General features: G+C 43.8%; 1 protein-coding gene across 6 annotated transcripts in view; it reads left to right on the top strand.

Moving 5' to 3' along the window:
• The window catches only part of PTK2 (protein tyrosine kinase 2), a 123978-nt gene that overhangs the window by 51218 nt on the left and 52445 nt on the right, over window positions 1–20315 (top strand). For 2 of the 6 annotated variants that reach the window (XM_033125810.1, XM_033125806.1), the window contains 5 exons: window positions 4006–4089; window positions 5055–5072; window positions 11923–11979; window positions 13366–13386; window positions 14461–14558. In XM_033125810.1, coding sequence (XP_032981701.1) covers window positions 4006–4089; window positions 5055–5072; window positions 11923–11979; window positions 13366–13386; window positions 14461–14558 — 278 coding nt within the window. The remainder of the gene's footprint in view (window positions 1–4005; window positions 4090–5054; window positions 5073–11922; window positions 11980–13365; window positions 13387–14460; window positions 14559–20315) is intronic. The other 4 variants (XM_033125811.1, XM_033125807.1, XM_033125808.1 and 1 more) reach the window with 4 other exon arrangements.

Below are 20315 nucleotides of genomic sequence, written 5' to 3'. Positions count from 1 at the left end.
CTTTTAGGTTTTTCAAGTTAGTGACTGACAATTCTAAATTGAAATATACTTAACAAAATAAATGTTATTTTCATTAACCTGCTTCATTATAAATTCTACAACTACTTTACACATGCAAAAGTAGTTTGTAAACTTCTGTAAAATATAACAAGGTGATGTGTACGTAGTCCACGGTAATTATTGCATTTTTTTCTCTTTTCCCGTCATCTCTGAAATACAGGTGTGTCATCCATTCGTTGCTATGTCACTGCTTTGTAGACATATGTAGTCACACATGAATGAGGCCCATTCACGTGTGTTAGCTTGTGTAACCCTCAGGACCGTTCCTGCAGTAGTATCTCCACGTACACATGAGGAGGCACGGCGGCTCAGAGTCGCGGTGGCCTGGCCTGTTCACGGAGCAGTCAGCGATAGAGAACCTGAGTGGGGAGCCGGATCTTGCACTTGGAAGCCCACTGCCCCTGCTTGAGACCCCGCTGACTCCTGCAGGGCTGGGCCATGTCCGCTGGGCAGGGAAGGAAGGGAGGAGTACTGAGAAGAGAGATTCCTTTGTAGCTCCCACATTCGCTAGGACTGACTCATTTCTGACAGACACTCGGGTTAAAATTCAAAAGTCTACCCTGCTTTCAGGTGTGAAGGAATTGTTTCGTATGGTTTACTTCCCAGTTTCAATTTTGATAATGCTGGATTTACAGGGTAGTCTGTCTGCTGCTGAAAGCTTGATTTAAATGCCAGCTTTCGGGAATTTTTTAAAAATGCCACATTTAGAGTAGTTTTTGTAAATTATATGCTTTATGACATAATTTCACCACTTTAGTGCCGCTGATCGTTTTGTGTGCAGAGTGGTAAGTACTGGATGGTACTGACATCTTCCCTGATGCACAGGGAATTCTCCTCACCTCACCAGTGGTGTTAGCAGAGACTCAGCCCCGAGGCTTGCCCTTGTCTCTCACTGGGTATAGACAGGAAGTGGCTTGAGCCTGAGTGAGGAAGTGAATCGTCTCAATCCCCCGCCCTGCTGCCCTGCTCCCAGCCCGCCTCTCCCACCATTCCATCATTCGAACTCTCTTTGCCTCTTGAGATCTGAGGGTGCTGCTTAATCATGTCCCTCTCCTCTCTGGTTTCTGAAAGAGTTGAGAGAAATGCTCCAGTGGCACATGGGTGCTGAAATGTCTGCGTCATGTGTGGTAAAGCAGCGCCCTTGACCTGAACTTCCCTCTCAGCTGCAGGCGCGGTGCAGACGCTCACTCGCTGGGCCCCTGCCAGGAGCAGCTAAGACACTTTCTCGTGACGAAGAGCCCAAAGGCAAAGCAGAGCAGTAGTGAGCACAGCACACATTGAAAGAGGATGTTTTCTTTACAGACTCTTTCCTGGCCACACACGTCTGTTCCCTCGGCCTGTGAATTTTGTTTCCAGATGGAGAGTAGTCCCATCTTCTCCCTGTGGCCTCCATACAGTACGGGACAGCGCACTGCTGCCGAGAGACTTGGAGCAAAAGTGCATTTCTGTCTCTATAAAAACAGGCCTCACGATTGACAGTGTTTGGGTGTGCTTGGCTCCTAACCTTAATCCTCTGGCCAAAATCATTAGCACAATAAAGAATGAACTTTAATAATCTTTAAAAATTGTATTCCTAAAATACAAGAAGCCCAAGTGTCATCCTGCTAAATATATAAACAGATATTGCTAATATCAAAAGGCCCTGTTATTTATTTCCTTTACAGAAAAAAAATTTTAAAGGACGGCTTGAAACTTTGGAACTTTAGTATAAATTCTAGGATTTGATATTAAAGCTTCGCCGCCCTCCCCACCCCACCAGTCTGTAGCATGTTGTGGCTACATAATAATTGTGTAATTTATTAAAATCAAACTGCATGAGTCAGGACAAAAATATTTGATACTTTCACAAGCAAGAAACTTAAGTGAATGGATATTGTTATGCTTTTGAATGTTTCATTTTTAAAAAACCTTTTATCATGGGAAATTTCAAACATATACAAGGTAAAGAAAGACAAGTTCATTGTAGCTCATCTCTGCCTCCGTCCCCTTTCAGAAGCACATGTCCCCCAGTGGGCGTTTTAAAGCGTCTGAGAGTCAGAGAAGCATTGCTTGTTGAACTTGGTTTGCTGTATCTCCTGTCTCTTCCTATATCTGTCGGGTAGGACTCTTTTTGTTTGTTTGTTTTCCTGATTGCAGTTTATTTGTTGAAGAAATTGTGTCACGCTATTGTTCCCCACACTGGATCTGGCCGATCGCATCTCTGTGATGTGTTGACGGCGTTCCTCTCAGGCCCCGGTGTTTCCTGGAAGCCAGGCGTGAGGATTGAGAGAAGTCTGATCAGAGTTGGGCTCCGTGAATGTTGATTTTTACAAGAATACGTCATGGTTACGTGCATGACACCTGGCTGTCTCTCTGTGACATAAGACCCGTGGGTAGGTTTGGTCAGCCTGTGATGCGTCCATTGTAGAGTTCCCGTGAGCGTTTTACCTCAGGCTTCGGCAGCTACTGTTGTTCATGCCTGGATTTCATGGGCGGTCGTAAAACAGTGACGTGCAAATTCTGTCATTTCTTCCTTGGTTATTAGCTGGAATACTTCTAAAGACAACTTGCCCTCGTCAGCTAAAGAGAAATGCCTTATTCTTTCCCTTCATTTACCAAATTTTAAATAACGAGCTGCCTCCCTAGCCAGATGTTGTTGTTGTTTATGGCGTTTTTCTCTTCTGAGCATCGTGAGGGATTCATGGATCTTTAACACTGTTGAGGGCAGGGTTGTTCCCATGACAAGCCCAGGTTGGGTGATTTCCCAGAAAGACCGTTTTCAGAACACGGGGCTCAGATAATGTTCAACATCGTCAACACTAAACCAACGTCTGAGGAGAGGCACAGATTGAGAGTTCTGGGCAGAAGGGTCTGTTGCTTTATTTGTGTGTGTAACTAAAGATGAAAGGAAAGTACATTATCCACTTGGTCTGAGCTTGTGATGCCCTTGATGTTGCCTTAAATGTTGTTGGAAACACATGATACCGAAAATACCACTAGATTTTATGTTTCGCTTCTTCTCGTTTCTGCTTCTGACGCATTGATACATCTGTAAGTTGTGCCACCTTGACTCTGACCCGTGCTCTGCCTCGACCCACACCTAACGTCCTGATTTTTCTTGATCGGTCCCTGTGGGTCTGTTGTTAAATTTTCATGCCACCTGTGTCTCCTCTGTCACATGTTATCAGCGCTGCAGCTAAAGGGCTTTGCTGTGTGTCCGTTGTTTGCCTTCACTTTGTTATGCCCACTGATGCTCTCACCACATGTAATCGTTGCTTCTCTGTTTTCCTTTGTGCAGTGAGTTCCTAGAGGGCTAGGATGTATCTAGTGGCCCAACAGTTGACTAACACAGAGTAGGCTTTCAGATGAGTTTGGAGTGTGTGAATGAGGGAGGGAATGTGTAAATGATGCTGTGGGAAGGGGCTTTGCATCCTGTGTGTCCAAACAAGCTCATCACCAGTTTTTATGTTAAGGTAATTTGTTTAAGGTGTCCCCTTAGCTCTGTGTGTCGGTGTCTTTGCTCATGGTTTGGGGAAATGGCTCATAAAGCTGTTTCACAAATCAAGATCTGCTAGTTTTCTGCCATTTTGTCTTTATGGTTGAATGTTAGATGTTCCTTGAATTATTTATTGGTCTTTGTTTTTTGTCTTGTTTCCTTTTGTTTCGGATTTGTTACCTGTAAAGATACCTGTGCCTCACTTGGCTCCGGGGAGACTCTCCTTATGTCTTGAGAGAAGTTTCCGTATCTAGTGCTAATATTCGCTAAAAGAGGAAATTGCGTTTTAAAATGTTAATATGTTTTTTAAAACCCAAGTCAATCATAGTGAGAAATAGTATCAGTAGTCAAATAAAACATTGCAATTTTGTGTTTGTTTTTATAGTATACCTTAACTTGTAACATAGTTTCCTTTCGAATTGAAATAATGTTTCTGTTTTTCTCTCTCCTCCTCCTGCCTCTCTGTAAAGGAGTCAGTCCCCGCCAGCATAAAGTTAAGAAGGCTAGGCGCTTTCTCCCTCTGGTCTTCTGTGCCCACGACCCTCCTCCTGCCGGTACTGCACTCACACCTGCACAGGCTCTTACTAACCCAGTGCCCGGGCCGCGAGCGGGTCTAACCGGACACTTGTAGCTGGCCCTGCGCAGGGCACCCCTTTACTGGTGTCCCTGTTTGCTGCCCACTACCCGGCAGCTACATGGGGGCGAGAGCTCGCCTGCAGGTCTTCGGGCTGCCCTGCTGACAGAAGACTTTGTTGGCCTGTTTGCAGATTTTACATGCATGGCAGGGCAAGAAGTAGCATTCCTGGTCCATCAGTGGGTCTCAGCGTGGTACTGCAGAGGTGGCAGGGCCCCGCATTTGCCGCGTGGGTTTCCTGGTGCAGCATGCAGCCCGGGGAAGGGCAATGAGCGGCCAGAGTGAGCACCTGTGGTCTGCTTTTGTGCTTCGGGGCAGCTGTTCGGGTGCTGTAGAGTAGAGGGTGTTCTAGAAAAGCAGAGTATTTGTAATGATGGAACAGACCTTCTTCCAATGCTGCATAAATGTAAATGGAAACTTGACTTGTTCTCAGATCTTCGAGAACCCAACTCCTCACGCTTGTGTACTGGGCTCCCCAAAAGGGACCCATCAGGGTTAAGCACACACTCAGGACCAGTTTTTTTCATTTTGTCTAAGAGGGGACAAATTCCCCGTGAGGGGGTGGAAGCCATTTGGGACATTTAACTGTGAGAGGCAATCCAATTAGTTTTGCTTAGTGTGGTAGAAACCGACTTAAACTCAGCAGCGCTGCTCTGTAACTTGGTATAATGTGTTGACTGCTTAGAAGTCTGCGTAATGCTTTAAATCATGTAAGCACACTTCCTGCTGCAATCTCTCTTTTATCTTTTGAATTAGACCTTGGGGGGTAAATTTTTTGTTTTCTTTACACTTTGATTTACTTGTCATTTTAATAGTGTTTTCCCTCTCTCTCCTTCCCTCTCTTCCTACTCCCCGCCTTTCTTTGCATGCCACCTGGATCTGCAGATGAAATTAGTGGGGACGGTAATATTTCTTTTCACATTCATGTTACTAATATGAGAGAATTATTTATTGATATAAATATAGTTCAGTATTCAATGAAAGGCAAAATGGGGTTTGATCCAAGAGAACAAATATGAAAAGTGATAGTGTGAACAAATGATCTAAAAATCGTTTAGGGTTTTGACTTGGAAAGGATAACTGTCATTTTCTTTATCACATCTGAGTGGTAAATTTGAGTTGTATATATTCATAGTGGGTTTTCTAGATTTCCATGATCAAAACTTCAGAGTTGTAGAAAAACTGTCAAAATAGTATCCTTCAGCAAGATTAGTCCTGCTTGAAAGCAGTAAATGGGAGCGATCGATCCACTGTTTCCCAAGTACGTGCATGTATGCAGTAGTCCTTAGCTTGGGAGTGAGGTAGTGGACAGAGAAGAATGCAAACTAATGAGTAAGTCACACAAACTAATTAGAGAAATGTCAGCGGTGGTGAGAAGGTGCTTTTTCAGGCAGTTGTTGATAACACTTAATAAACTGGACATTGAAAAGTCGCGTGTAGTGTCTTACGTTTCCCATTTACTTTGTGCGTGGGCTGCATAAAACTTTATACTCTTTCAGACAAAAGGAATAAGATTGTTTAAACTAAAATTAAGGGGGAGGTGCATTTTTTTCCCCTCACAATTAACTGAAAGGTCGCTTTTCCTGAAGATTTCATCTGTGTTCATATTTGTGGTCGGATTGGTAACTTCAGCTTAATGAGCACAGAAAGCGCGTAACTCTGACTTTGGGAAAGCGTGTCTTCTTCATGAGACGTCAGCACGAAGGGTCGAGCTCATTTCTAGATTGCCTCTTGGTAGGAGCACGTCTGCAGTGAGTCCTCATTCTCAGAGCAGTCCCCCAGGATGCCCGTGGGCATTGTCCTCAGGTGGGGTACGCAGGTGGGGACACGGACCACCAGAGGGCTCAGACACTGACCTGCCCGCGGCTGCTGGGCCATGAGTGAGTGGTCAGGTGTCAGGTCCGGCCTCCCCCACCCCATCCTGTCACCGGCTGCCTAGCTGAGTGGTCGTGAGCGAGCTGCTTCATCTGCTGTCTCATCTGTGAAGTCGCTGTGCTTGTCACAAGAATTACTGAGCATAAGGACTCAGAGGTCTGCTTAGGTGGCTGTGCCCACATTATTTACGGAAGGAAAGCATTTCCATGCATTTGCCCACGTTTGAATTTCCCAGGATTGTAAGTTAGATGGGGCAAGTGCTGTTGTTATTCCCATTCTACAGGCGAGTAAGCTGAGCCTTAAGCATTTAATCACTTGGTCTAGGTCGGGGGTCTGCAAACCAAGGTCCACAGGCCAAATAGGGCCCCCTCCGATTGTACTGCCCCTTGAGCTAGGAATAATTATGTCTTTTAATGGTTGGGGATGGATCCAAAGGAAAGTATTTGTGGCATCGAAACCCTGTGTGCTTCAAACTCCAGTGTCCCTAGTCAAGTTTCACTGGAACACGGCCACGCCTTTCGTTTACACGCTGGCTGGGGCTCTTACCCACTGTGCTGTGGACGGCAGAGCTGAAGGGTTTCGGCGCAGACAGTGTGACCAGCAAAGTCTGAAATATCGCTGTCTGGCCTTGTACGGGGACAGGTGGCCGACGCCTCGGCTGGGTCCCAGCTAAGTAAGCTAGTGAGTATCATAGGGCAGGTGGGGTGCTTCCTCGCTTCCAGGAAAGAACTCATCCCACCGCTTCCCAGGGCTGCAGGTTAAGGGCGAGTCTCGGTTTCCCAGGTTGGGTAAGAAGCTGTGCAACTGGTGAGTCCCCTGAACTGCCAAAGCCGTCTAGTCACTGCAGATGTCACCCTGCGGGTTTGGCAACTCATCCACACTTCCTGAGGGGCGGGGAGGCCAGGCAGGGGAACAAGGTGTCAGAATGCCGGTGTCCAAGCCAACACCAGTGCCACCAGGGGAAAAGGGCACCGTTTCCTGCCAGGCGAGCAGAGGAGGCGGGTGACAGAATCACATTGTCTGCAGCCTCTTCCAGGAAAGTTCAGCAGGTTGCCAGTGGTTCAGAAACGTGGAGCCTCAGGGCGTTTGTGCAGCTTCTTTTATTTCCAAGCAATGGATGGTGTTCGTTGTCCACCAGCGTCCCTCCCAGACTCCAGGATGACCCCCGCCCGGTGACCCCAGCGCACCAGGCTCTTTCTGTGTGTGTCCATGTTTTCAGAAGGGACTTTACTGCATCTCTTTTCACCTTGCTTTAAAATGAGAACTCAGTACTTGCCTCATTTCTGACCTGTGGGTTTCTGTCCTTTTTATATGTCTCCCTGTCATTTTTACTTTATCACATATTGTGATACCAAGCCTTTCAAATTATAACACTGTCCAGGGTTTTAGAAGTCTCCTTTCTTTGGTGTTTATTTTTGAAATATTTAACTCATGGGTCAGGGATCCGAAATTGTCTCCCAAGTACACAGGCCCAGTGAGCCTTCCTACAAGCAGCCCTGCAGCAAAGCTGTGCCAGGGGCCGGGGTGGGGGTGGGGGTGTCCCCAGCATATCCCTGGGGGACAGTCCATGTCTCACAAGGAAAGGTGCCCATCAGCGTGTGGAAGGCCGTTCTGATGCCAGCCAGCCCGCACTGATCGATGTGGGACCGTGAGAAGCTTACATGTCCTCTGGTGCCTCAGTGTCCTGCCTGTGACACAGGCGTGATGATAACAGTGCCACCTCTGGATTTTCCCAGGGATTAAATGGCAGTGTACGGGATTGTGCAGAGCATGTCTGGCATGGGGCCAAGCTGCCATCTTCAGTCCTAAGTGGGGATGCAGACCTACCTGCTTCATTTGTGCCCCAGCTCTTTGAACCTGTCTCCCTTCTTCTTATATTTTCCTTGGATCATGCCATTATTTTGGAGGCCCAGGCAGTTTTAGCCTGGGCTCCAATTTTTCAGAGGCCCTGGAGTATGTAAATATACTTCTGTCAGTGTCATACTATCCATAATCCTAACAGCTAGGAAAGAAAAATATAGAATAGAACCAAATCAGCATCCAGAATCCTTGGAGGAACCTTGCGAGTATTGTCACTGCAGACACCTGTGGGGGTTCCAGCAGCACTTCAGGGGGTCCGTTACCTTCTGCAGTGTTGGCTGTTGGTCTATGAGAACCAGCTCAGGAGCGACACAAGCTCCGTTTATGGCAGCAAAACTTCTCCACTCCCATTACCTCTCAGTACACACACCTGCACCCCAAATGTCCTCATGAATAATTCCCGGAAAGCCTTGATAGTCCCCAAAGGCTTCATATAGAATTCACAGAGCGTCAAAGGGAAGAATTACAGGTTCTTTACAGTGACTGTGGATGAATTAAAGTGCATGCGACTTGATTTTTCCCAAATCAGTTTGGTGTGCTAGCCTGATACACGTTAGCTATTTGTCTTTGCTCCTTCAAAGTGTTACAAAGGTTGGTATCTCCACTGAGGGCTTTCTAAAGAGGCCGCCCTGGAAGACATCGCTGTCAGACCAGGAGGGAAGCCCAGCTCCCTCCCCGTCCGCAGAGCCCAGAAGCAGCAGGAGAACCTGTGTGGGCAGTGTGAGCCCCCTAACGCCCTGGGGCACGTGTTCTCATTTTACACCTGAGGGCGCAGCTGAGGCAGAGCCGGGGAGGTGACTTCTCAAGGCCAAGCAGGTGCCCCCCAAATGTGTGGACTGTGCTTTGTCCCGAGCATCGTGGCTCCCGCCTTCACCACTCGGCCTTGCACAAGTGACATGGCTTCCCTTTCCCAGCAGCGGGACACGCCGTCCACTCCCTGTGTCACCGCAGTGCATTTGTTCTTCTTGTTCCGCAAGGACTTGCCGAGTGCGCGAGTGCCTTCTCTGTGCCCAGCACTGCCTGGGGGCCGGGAATACAGTGATAAACAAGACCCACAGGGCCCGCCCCCATGGGGGCCCGTTCTGGGCACAGGGCAGGCAGTGGACAAGGAACCAAGGACTGCCAGGCAGCTGGCAAGGATAGGTTCCAAGGATGAGAAATGAGGCCATGTGATGAAGAGTAATGGGCGCATGGGGGCGGGGGGTGGGGGCAGATTCGCTTGAGGAGGCGTCTCTGAGTAGGTGACCCTGGCTGAGAGCAGAGGAGGCCCTGAGCCAGCAGGCGCGGTTGCGCGTGGTGGGCCCTTACCTCATAAGAGTCACTGCTTTGCTGTGGGCAGTCTCGTACTTTCTCCACGGGCAGCAGACACCCGCTCCCCGAGAAAGAGGCTTGAGGACGGGCTGGCAGTGACGCCCATGGCCGTGGGATCCCTCGGTGCCTGTGCAGTGGATTGGTCCAGAACATTTCCTTAGTGAAGCTGGGGGCTGAGTGCAGGGGCTGCTGCAGATTCCTGAGCAGCTGGGAGGGAAGCAGGGAGGATGGCTGAGCAGCTCTCAAGCCCGCGTCCTGCCAACGCAGGGTCCACTGGTGCCCTTTCCTCCGAAGGTCTTGCTTTGTGTGACAGCAGGCAGGAAGGGCAGCGTTTGATGGTGGCAATTCAGCCTCAGTCACATCAGCTTTCTGAGGGGAGTGGCACGAAGCTGAGCTTATTAGATTACCTGATAGAGAGAGTAACTGGTCTTAGCTGTGAGAGTCGTTTCCTCCCCCACCTGCCACTTGGTCCCGTTCCTCACAGGTGCCTGAGTAGCTCACTCTGTCCCCAGATGTCATTTCACAGTGTCTTTTGTTAAGCCATCCTACATGAAAGCCTAGAACATGACAATTTACTAAGAGCAGGAGCAGAGGGAGAAATAGAGAAATAAAAGACTGTAAGGTTTGGGGAAGATTCGATGTTTTCCTTTAATCCTGTATGTAGTATTATGTATAAACCTGTAAGAATAATGGAGATTGTCCACCTGGCACATTGGACCTACAAATAGTTTATATTTGCTCAATGTCTTAAAGAAAATTAATTTATTGACTTTACATTCTGCCAGCTGAAAATTTTTTTAACTTTAATCATTGTAAATAATGATTACAAATGAAGAAAGGAATTCTCCCAGGAGCTCTTAGGTTGGAGCTCAGTCATTGCCGTAGTAGTAGGGGGAGAGATTGGCATCCTAGAGAGCGTGGACTATATATACAGCCTCTATTTTCTTTGCTTCCTATAATTTAATATCTGAATGAAGTAATAATGGCATCACAGAAGAAAGAACTTTGAGCTTTTAGTTTCTCGGGGGTTGACAGTGGTTGCCAGATCAAGTTATAAAAATAGAGCTCTCTTTTTTTTTATTATTATTATTATTTTTTAATTTATTGGGGTGACAGTTGTTAGTAACATTACATAGATTTCAGGTGTGCAATTCTGTATCACATCATCCATAAATCACACTGTGTGTTCACCACCCAGAGTCAGCTCCCCTTCCATCACCATACATTTGATCCCCCTCACCCTCATCCCCCACCCCCCAACCCCCTTACCCTCTGGTAACCACCAAATTACGTTCCCCAGATTAATTTTCAAACCCGTGGCCATCCTGTGGTCACCGACTGCCCTCCAATCCCCTCACCCGCCCCCCACCCCCCGAGCTCTCTTTAAAAGGTAATTCCGAAAGGACCTCCACTCCTTTCCTGGCCCAGCAGCTTAAATCCTTACACACGCAGCAACTAAAGGTTTCCCTCTTTCCAGATGTTTCAGTGGGATCGTTACCCAAGTGAGTGGTGGATTCCTTCACATGGGCTTTTCTCCCATTACTATGGTGGTGGACTTTAAAAACCTTTTTACTAGGAAACATGTAGGCATTAAAAAGGGAAACTCGTGTAATGAACCCCGTCTACAAGTTTCAGCAGTTACCAACTCACGACACTCGTGTTTTCTTGGTCTCCTCACCCTAAATCACTTAGCAGCGAGCATCATACCATCCCCCCTGTAAATACTTTCATGTGTGTGTCTTAGAAGGAGGGGACTCCCTTTTAAACACAAGCATGTCATCTGCCCCCAAACATCAGTGGTAGGTGTTAACTGGATTCATCTGATCATCTTGCAATATCTACGTATCCAATCGTTATGTTGTCCACCTCAAATCAATACAGTGTCACATGCAGTTACATCTCAGTAAAACCAGCAAAAAGAAACAGTCAGGGTGGGTGGGCCTGGGCCGGGAAATAGATCAGCAGTCACCCTTCTGTCCTGTGGTGGACTTTTACGTTACTGTATCACTGAAAGGAAGAAATGGAAACACTGGAACCCTTGACCTTCTCTCAGAAAAGAACTCACTTGAATATGCTGTTCGTTCTCGTTTTATTCTTTTTGGTAGGCCTTTCACCCTTTGACATTAATGTATGCTCTTCAAATATCTGAGTGAAAAAGTTACAAGAGCTAAATTCTTGGGTTGCTTTCACTCTGAACAAATGAAATGAATTAGTATAGCAATCACAAAAATCGGGCTGCTGTTTTTGTTTTCCGAAGCACATTCGTGTTACCCTGTAGAATCTAATTATGGATCACATCAGACACTGTTTGGAGATGCCGGTCTCGGTTGCAGACATCTCAGTAGACACGCTGTGGTTTTTAGCATGTGTTTGGTGCAGTCGAGGGAGCATTGCGCAGTCAGGACAGATAGGTGGATTTGAACCATATACGTGGTGGTTTCATGTCTTTCTGTTTTTCACAAGGGATTTCTGTGTTAGCTCTGTTTGCCCTCTGAGAAACAAGTCTATGTCTTCTAACACACTGGTGCATGATGTCACTTTTATTTCCATAAATGACTCATGTGTGAACAAAAATTGAGTAATAGTGTTTTAAGAAGATGACAGCATAGTGGGGGATTTAGGCAGACCATTTTGCCTTTCAAATTATATTAAAGGCCGGGAGGTCAAACATTTAACCTCTTCCAACATACCCTTTCCTTTCCTACAGAAACAGACGATTATGCTGAGATTATAGACGAAGAAGATACTTACACTATGCCCTCAAGTAAGTAGACGGCTGATTTTGTTCTCCTTCAGATCTGACAGGCATTTAACTTTTAAATATCTCACCTTTCAAAGTTTTACATATTTATTGTCCTTTTAGAGCTATTTTTAATACCTCGTCGAATGCATAACAGAAATACTCTTTTCAACTTTCAGAGTTCTGTATTTTATATGCCTGAAACTCAGATATCTATAGTGACTCAGTGTAGTGATGGGCGTTTTGTCCTCTTGCTTTCTGGCTCTGTGATAATATAAGCTTTATTGATTAGAGTGTTTCCTCTGTGTAAAAAGTATTATTTCAAGTTAAATACATACATCTATATTCGATTCTTTAAATGTGTATATTCAATGAATTGCGTTTCCCCTCTGAAATATTGTTCTTTATAGTCCTTGACGAACCGGTTATCAAGAGCTCCCCACATCCAGTCTGTACAGCTCAGAGTGGGAGGTGTGGGGGGAGAGGGAGACCCCTTAAGGAGTTTCCAGAAATGTCAGCACTCTGTTTCTCTCCACTGTGCTGCTTGTCGGTTGAGGAGAACTGGAAGCCCGGATTTCGAGTTGGAGTATTTAGTGCCAGATTTTGAATTGGAGATGCCCTTGACATTTCATTCACATAAAACAAATTGTAAACCTACCTTTGAAAGAGGCCCAATTGTGAGTCCACCTTACAGCCTTAGAGGCTGTAATAATTCACATCTGAGGCCCTAATTTCAGTAAAGCTGTACATGTTTGTAATAGAAATGCCCTGTTGTGTAAATCTTCCCAAAGATGCTCAAATCTACATTTACATTACTTCCCAAAGATGCTCAAATCTGTATACATTGAGGAGATGTTACCGAAACAAGGAGAAACACACAACCGCCTGTCTCAGGCGTGCATAACCCTGGGGGACTCTTTCTAGAGCTTCTGTACTAGAGAGCCATTCGAAACAGAGGCAAAAGACAAGACTTCAGTGGGCACATTTTTGACTTGCAGTAGCAATTTGGAAAATGTTTCCATTTAGGTTGGAATTTTTGTTTAGCCATCTAGTCATTTTTACATTCCTGGAGAAAAGCCAAAATTTTATTTGTATGTTTATTGTTTAGAGGTGAGCAGTAAATGTGCAACATAGCTAACTCGTATCCAGACCCCACAAAAAGGAGTTATCATATAGGAATTAATGAGCGAGAACCTTACAGCGTGGTTTACATTACATCAAGTTAACTTGTGGAGATATAGCTTTTTTCCTTGTATCTAGTCCTCTTTTTAAATCATATTTGTGTTAAAATATTTAACAAAGTAAATATTATTGAAATGTACTCTCCGAGTTTATTGTTGTTAACCTAATTGCTATTAGTTATTTCTAAGCAAGGTCTTCCAATTTTTTTCTCTCTTAATTGCAATACAGAAAGCTATGGAATAGATGAAGGTAACAGGATTCCTTTAAAATAACTGCATTTGCTTGCATTTGCAACCTATGGAATGATACGGATGTTTCCATTTTCAGTTACCTTTTATTTTTAAACTATTTTTCATTGGTTTACTCATGCTGTGAAATCAATGGAACTACTAGCTAAAGTGATTTTAAAGAGGAAAATACCATCTAAAATTTGGGTTGAATTTTCTACATGTTGTATAGTTTGATAAACCGAGGAGAAAGTTATAAGCTGTTTGGCCATCATTTTACTCTGTGGCCGATCACACTAATGGGATGTGTGCAGTATGCGCTGTGGGGTGGCGTTCCTGACTGGAAGAAGTCAAAATCCGGACCGAGTAGTTAATTGGATTAGAATCAAGCTCCTCGGTTTCTAGTGGATATTTTCTTTCCGTGTGCCTCAACTCAGCAGCCTGTAAATAATTGGTTTTGTGTATAAGTCAACAATCTACATATTAATTTGAAGCAAATGCTCTCAGAAGTGTGAACTATTCATGATTTATGTAACGTGTTCAACCTGATCACAAGTCACCTCATTTTGAAACTAGTTTTTAGAAGCTTCCTCTTTAAACTCTTTTAGCTCCATGAATAATATCGTGATAAGGTTACAGTAAAGTGGGACACTCTTAAACTTTTAAGACGTACAGTTACTCATGGCACAATTTGTGTTGCCTCCACATTTACAAACTTTAGTTATTTGTAAAATAATTGCTTTAAATAACTATGTTTTTTAGCTTGCATATATTAATACCTGGACTCATAGTGCTCATTAATTAAGCATATACTTTATTATTTGGAGAAATTATTTAGAAAACTATCAAATAGATGTAAACTAAAGCAGACATTAAAAACTATCCAAAAAAATCTGCCTTTACTAGAACTCATCGTTTTGGTGCACCCAATGCTGTTTAAGAGAATTCCACTACGTTTAAAGTGTTGTCTGGAAAGATATGTCACTGATGAATCTTTTACTTGTGGATGATAATAAAATGAAATGTGCCAAGTGTTGTTTCTGCACTAGCGAGATTGTTCGTAAGTATTTCTTGACGTGTGGATTCTGTTTTGCAGCCAGGGATTACGAGATTCAGAGAGAAAGAATAGAACTTGGGCGGTGTATTGGAGAGGGCCAGTTTGGAGACGTCCACCAAGGCGTTTATGTGAGCCCAGTAAGTCCAAACGGCTGGGCCGCTTTTCACTGTTAAGTTCGCATTGCCTTTTGTTTGTCTTCCTAAGCCCTTCGCTCTTTGAGGTATTCACAATTGTCTTTTTTAAGCTCATCGTATATGTCAACTGACTTGAGATGTTCCGAAATCAAAAAAATGGCAAAATTATCTCCTAGAGGGCTGGGCCTGGTTTCCTTCATTTTACTCCTTCAGCCTCTGCCATCAGGAATAGATTATCCTATCAGGTGGCATTAACAAATGAAGGAACAACGTCAGCTTAGCCAGGATTCCCACTTACCTGCATTTTCGAGAAAAGAATATTGATTTGCCCCAAATTGCCCTCCAAAAGAGATCAGTGAATTTTTAAATTATTTCTTTAATAGCTTCATAGAGATACAATTCATATATTATAAAATCCACTCTTAATGTGTGCCATTTAGTGGTTTTTTAGTACATTCACGGAGTTGTCAATTTTAGAACACTTCCTTTACCCCCAAAAGAAACCCCTGTTAGCAGTTACTTCCTATTTCGCACCCTTCCCGCCACCCCCAGCCCTTGGCAACCACTCATCTATCTTCTTTTTCTGTAGATTTGCCTGTTCTTGACATTTCATCTAAGTGGAATTATACGACACGTGGCCTTTAGTGATTGGTCCATGTGTGTCATATAGCAGTACTTCATTTCTTTTTAGTGGCAAATACTATTCTTTCTGTTGTGTGGGTCAACCACTTTTTATTCACTGTTCCTCAGTTGATGGTTGTTTGGGTTGGTACCACTTTGGGGCCATTATGAATAATGCCGCTATGAGCAGTCATGTACAGATTTTTTGTGTACATAGTTGTCTGCTCTCTTGAGTATATTTTTAGGAGTGGAATGGCTGGGTCACAGCATAACTGTTGAACTTTTTGATGAAGTGCTACACCGTTTTCTAGAGAAGCTGCACCATTTACATTCCTAGCAGCTGTGTATAAGAGTGCTTATTTCTCCACGTCCTCACCAACGCTTATTATTGTGTCTTTTTTATTAGATCATTCATTTTTCAATGACATTTAAAAACAGTAGTACATACTTGCTCAAGAAACTTTTTAACTAGAATAATGACAGGCGCAGATGACGCTGACGAAGCTGGAAGAGCACAGATGATTGACGTTTAGTGATGCTTTGCTGTGGAAACTGCACGTGGTCTTTCCCCAGCACCTTTATGTCTGGTTTTTACCCCTTTACGCAGGCACTGCTGATGTACTGATCATTACTTGTCTAACAAAGAGCTGTAAGGTTTCGGTCAGCGCCAGCAGATAATTGCCACCAGGTAGCTGAACAGATTAGAAGTTCACTTTTTGAAAGTTCAGTTACAAAAGCCTTTGCCCTTGTACTTAATGTAAAATTGTGTCATTTATGATATATTTTCAGCCATTAACTCCTCTTCCAGTTGTTTTTTTACTATATCTGTATTGTTTATCTTCCTAATTCTCTTAACTCTGCTCTTCGAAACAAAATGCAGTAGAAACAGCCCTGGATCTAAATTTAATCAGAAGACCTAAATTTTAGCCCTGGCTCTTCCTGACTGAGAGGCCGACGTCAGGAGGTGAGGTTCCTTGCCTCTGAATGACTGCAGCTCAATCTGCTGGTCTCTGGGCTTCTTCCATCTCTTAGGCTCTGATAGGCCAGCATTCTGAGGTCTCCACAGCACAGCCCGGGACCATGGTTCATGCAGGGATGGCGGACTTCATTTCATTTGCTTGCTTTTTAATTTTAATTTTTCAGTTACAATTGACATTCAATATTATACAGTTTCAGGTGTACAGCATATGGTTAGACATTTATATAATTTATACAGTGATCCCTCTGACTAGTACCCACCTGGCACTACTACACGTAGTTATGAGCATATTATTGACTATATTCCCTATGCTTTACTTTACATTTACATCCCCAGGACTGTTTTGTAACTACCAATTTGTACTTCTTAATCCCTTCACCTTTTTCACCCAGCCCCCAAACTCCTATCTGGCAACCGTCAGTTTGTTCCCTGTATCTATGAATTTGTTTCTGTTTGTTTGTTTGTTTAGTTTGTTCTTAGATTCTAACTGTGAGATCGTATGGTATTTGTCTTTCTCTATCTGACTTACTTCACTTAGCGTAATACCCTCTAGGTCCATCCATACTGTCTCAAATGGCAAGTGTTCATTCTTTCTTATGGCCAAGTAATATTCCATTGTATAAATGTACCATATCTTATTTATCTAATCGTCTATAGATGGATCCTTCTGTTGCTTCCATATCTTGGCTATTGTAAATAATGCTGCAGCAAACATAGGGGTGTAGATGTCTTTTCAAATCAGTGTTTTGGATTTCTTCAGATAAATACCCAGAAGTCGAATTGCTGGATCATATAGTAGTTGTATTCCTAATTTTTTGAGAACCCTCCACACTGTTTTCCATAGTGGCTGCACCAATTTGCAATCCCATCAATAGTGCACGAGGGATCCCTTTTCTCCACATCCTCACCAACACTTGTTTGTTGATTTATTGATGATGGCCATTCTGAAGAGTGTGAGGTGATATCTCATTGAGGTTTCAATTTGCATTTCCCTGATGATTAGTGACATTGAGTATCTTTTCACATGTCTGTTGGGCATCTGTGTGTCTTCTTTGGAGAAGTGTCTATTCAGGTCCGCTGCCCATTTTTTAATTGGATTGTTTGGGTTTTTGGTGTTTGAGTTCTTTATACGCATATATTTTAGATATTAACCCCTTATCAGATGTATCATTGGCGAATATCTTCTCCCATTCAGTAGGCTCTCTTTTCATTTTGTTGATGGTTTCCTTTGCTGTGAACTTTTTAGTTTATGTAGTCCCATTTGTTTATTTTTTTCTTTTGTTTCCCAGGCCCTAGGAGATATGTCAGAAAAAAATATTAGTAAGAGCAATGTCAGAGAATTTACTGCCTATGTTTTCTTCTAGTAGCGTTATTGTTTCAGGTCTTACATTTAAATGTTGATACCATTTTGAGTTTATTTTTATATATGGTGTAAGAAAGTGGTTTAGTTTCATTTTTTTGCATGTATCTGTCCAGTTGTTTCAACACGATTTATTAAAGAGACTGTCTTTACCCCACTGTATATTCTTGCTTCCTTTGTCATAGATTAATTGACCACATAGGCACTGGTTTACTTCTGGGCTCTCAATTCTGTTCCATTGATTTATGTGTCTTTTATGCCAATACCATGCTGTTTTGATGATGACAGCCTTGTAGTACAGATTGATATCAGGTAGTATGATACCTCCAATTTAGTTCTTCTTTGTCAAGGTTGCTGTGGCTATTCACCGTCTTCTGTGGTTTCATATAAATTTTAGGATTATTTGTTCTAGTTCTATAAAAAATGCCATTGGTATTTTAATAGGGATTGCAGTGAATCTGTAGATTGATTTTCTGTTCCTTTCTACAGTATCTTACAATTTTCCGAGTACAGGTATTTTGTAACCTCCTTGGTTACATTTATTCCTAGCTATTTTAATTTTTTTGATGCAATTATAAGTGGGATTGTTTTCTTAATTTTTCTTTACTTCATTCACTGTTAAAATTAGCAATCCATTTTAGTTGTGAAAATACAAGAGATCAGTTTTTTAAATATCCATTGTCCAGTGTTTACTAAATACTTATTGAATGAATGGTGCCCCCAGAAGAGCACCAGGGTTCACATTTATGTTTAATATCTCCCTGATATATGTTGTACGTGAATGTTTCTTTTGTTTTTAATGTGGGAACCTACTTTTATAATGCAAAGGAATCTTCATTTTTCTGGGCTCCTATTAAAAATCCTTTTTCCAGATTGTGTTCTTTAGTGTTCTAGAAGATCAAACAGCCGTTTTTTCAAGGATTCTTAATATTTGGTCAGAATGTAACTCAGCATAGATTTCATGGGCAAGAACCTACCATTGGTGTCTGGATTTGAGATTCAATGATTCTTTCAACAATTAATTCTTAATCATAAGCTAAGTGGTGGGTACATAATAATGAACAAAATAGGTAAAATCCCTGGTCTCACTGAACCTAAATTCTGTGTGAGGCCCAGGGGACTGGCAAAAACAGAGACACTAAGTAGTGAGTGGGGAGTAAGTGCTCCGAGAGGAGGTCAGGACACTGGTCCCATCAGGTGGTCAAAAAGGCCTCTGACAGATGACACAGGGCAGAGACCTGAAGCAAGGAAGGGAGTGGTCCACGAGCTTCCCGGGGGAGGCGTGTGCTGAGCAGAAAAAGCAACCAGTCCAGAGACCCGAGTGTGACACGGAAGCTCCAGGGAGGCCACGTGGCTGCAGGGCAGTGGGGTGGGCAGGGAAGAGATGAGGCCAGGTCGGACACTGGGACTTGTGTGGGGCTGGGGGCCTTGGGGTCAGAGCTTTGAGTTTCAGTCTGAGTCAGGAAACCTGGAGTTTATCTACAGGCTCACGAGCACACGTTTTTCTGTTATTAATAAGTTTATCAGGCTTATTTTCTGTTATTTGAGCATCCACTGATCACTGGCACATTCTCTCATCATCGTTATTCTCGCCTTAAATTTGGTTTTGAAATCTGTTTTTCTCTCAAGGTATCCCAGAATAGTTCTTCTCTAGATTTATTTGTTAAACACTTTCTAATGTCTACTACCTGTTATTAATTCAGGACCTAATCATACATCTTTTAGGTGGAGCAGACACCAGAGTGGCATTTTCATTGGACATTGAAAAACTTCTCTCTCCCCTAAATGTTGCCTGTATTTTAAAGAAGATTTCTAAAATATATCTGGAGAGTTACCCAGACATGTTTGAATCTGTCCCTTTTAAAGGTTTTTAGAAAAAAACCCTTCAAGCTGCCTTTTTCTCCAGTATTCGGTCCCTCTGTGGACCATGGTGAAGGGTTGGGCATTTATTCTAAGTAGGATGGGTGTGGAAGCCTTCAGAGGGACGGAAGCAGAGCCCTAAGACGCCCTGTGGGGATTCGGTGGCAGAGGGGCACAAGCCGTGTTGCTGTTGGGAACAGAGCCCTCGAGTAGGTGGCTGTGGGGGTGGGGGTGTGAGCTTACAGCAGTAGTGGGAGTAGGGCGGGGCCGGCCCTAGGTTCGTGCGTGCCGAGCGCCATTGGCCTTGCTCCTGGTTGTTGGACGTGTACGAGGTGAGGGAAATAGAGGATCGAAAATGGCTTCTGGGTTGTTTACCTTGAGCAACTGGATGACTGCTGATTGTTTAATGAGAAGGAGAAGACTAAGGAAGAAACAGGTTTGATTGTGGGTGTATTGGTCAGCATTCTCCAGAGAAACAACTAAGAAGGTGTGTGTGTGAGTGTGTGTGTGAGTGTGTGTGTGTGTGACTGTGTGTGTGAGTGTGTGTGACTGTGAGTGTGTGTGAGTGTGTGTGTGTGTGTGACTGAGTGTATGTGTGAGTGAGGGTGTGTGTGTGAGTGTGTGTGTGTGTGTGAGTGTGTGTGTGTATAGAAAGAGAAATTTATTAGGAATTGGCTCACATGGTTATGGAGGCTGACAGCCCTGAGATCTGCAGTTGGCAGGCTGGACACGCAGGAGAACTGGTGGTGTGGTTAGTTCCAGTCTGAATCTGAAGGCCTGAGAACCAACAGAGCCGATGGTGGTGTTCAGGGAGGGTCAGCCTTTTGCATTATTTGGGCCTTCAGCTGATTAGACAAGGCCCACCACATTAGGGAGAGCAATCTGCTTTACTCAGTGTCTCAGCTTACGTGTCACGTTCATCCAGAAACACCCAGAATAA

Source organism: Rhinolophus ferrumequinum, chromosome 14 (assembly GCF_004115265.2).
Source record: "Rhinolophus ferrumequinum isolate MPI-CBG mRhiFer1 chromosome 14, mRhiFer1_v1.p, whole genome shotgun sequence".
Lineage (NCBI taxonomy): Eukaryota > Metazoa > Chordata > Mammalia > Chiroptera > Rhinolophidae > Rhinolophus > Rhinolophus ferrumequinum.
The sequence above is the reverse complement of the archived record's forward strand: the minus strand, read 5'-3'. Positions and strand labels throughout refer to the sequence as shown.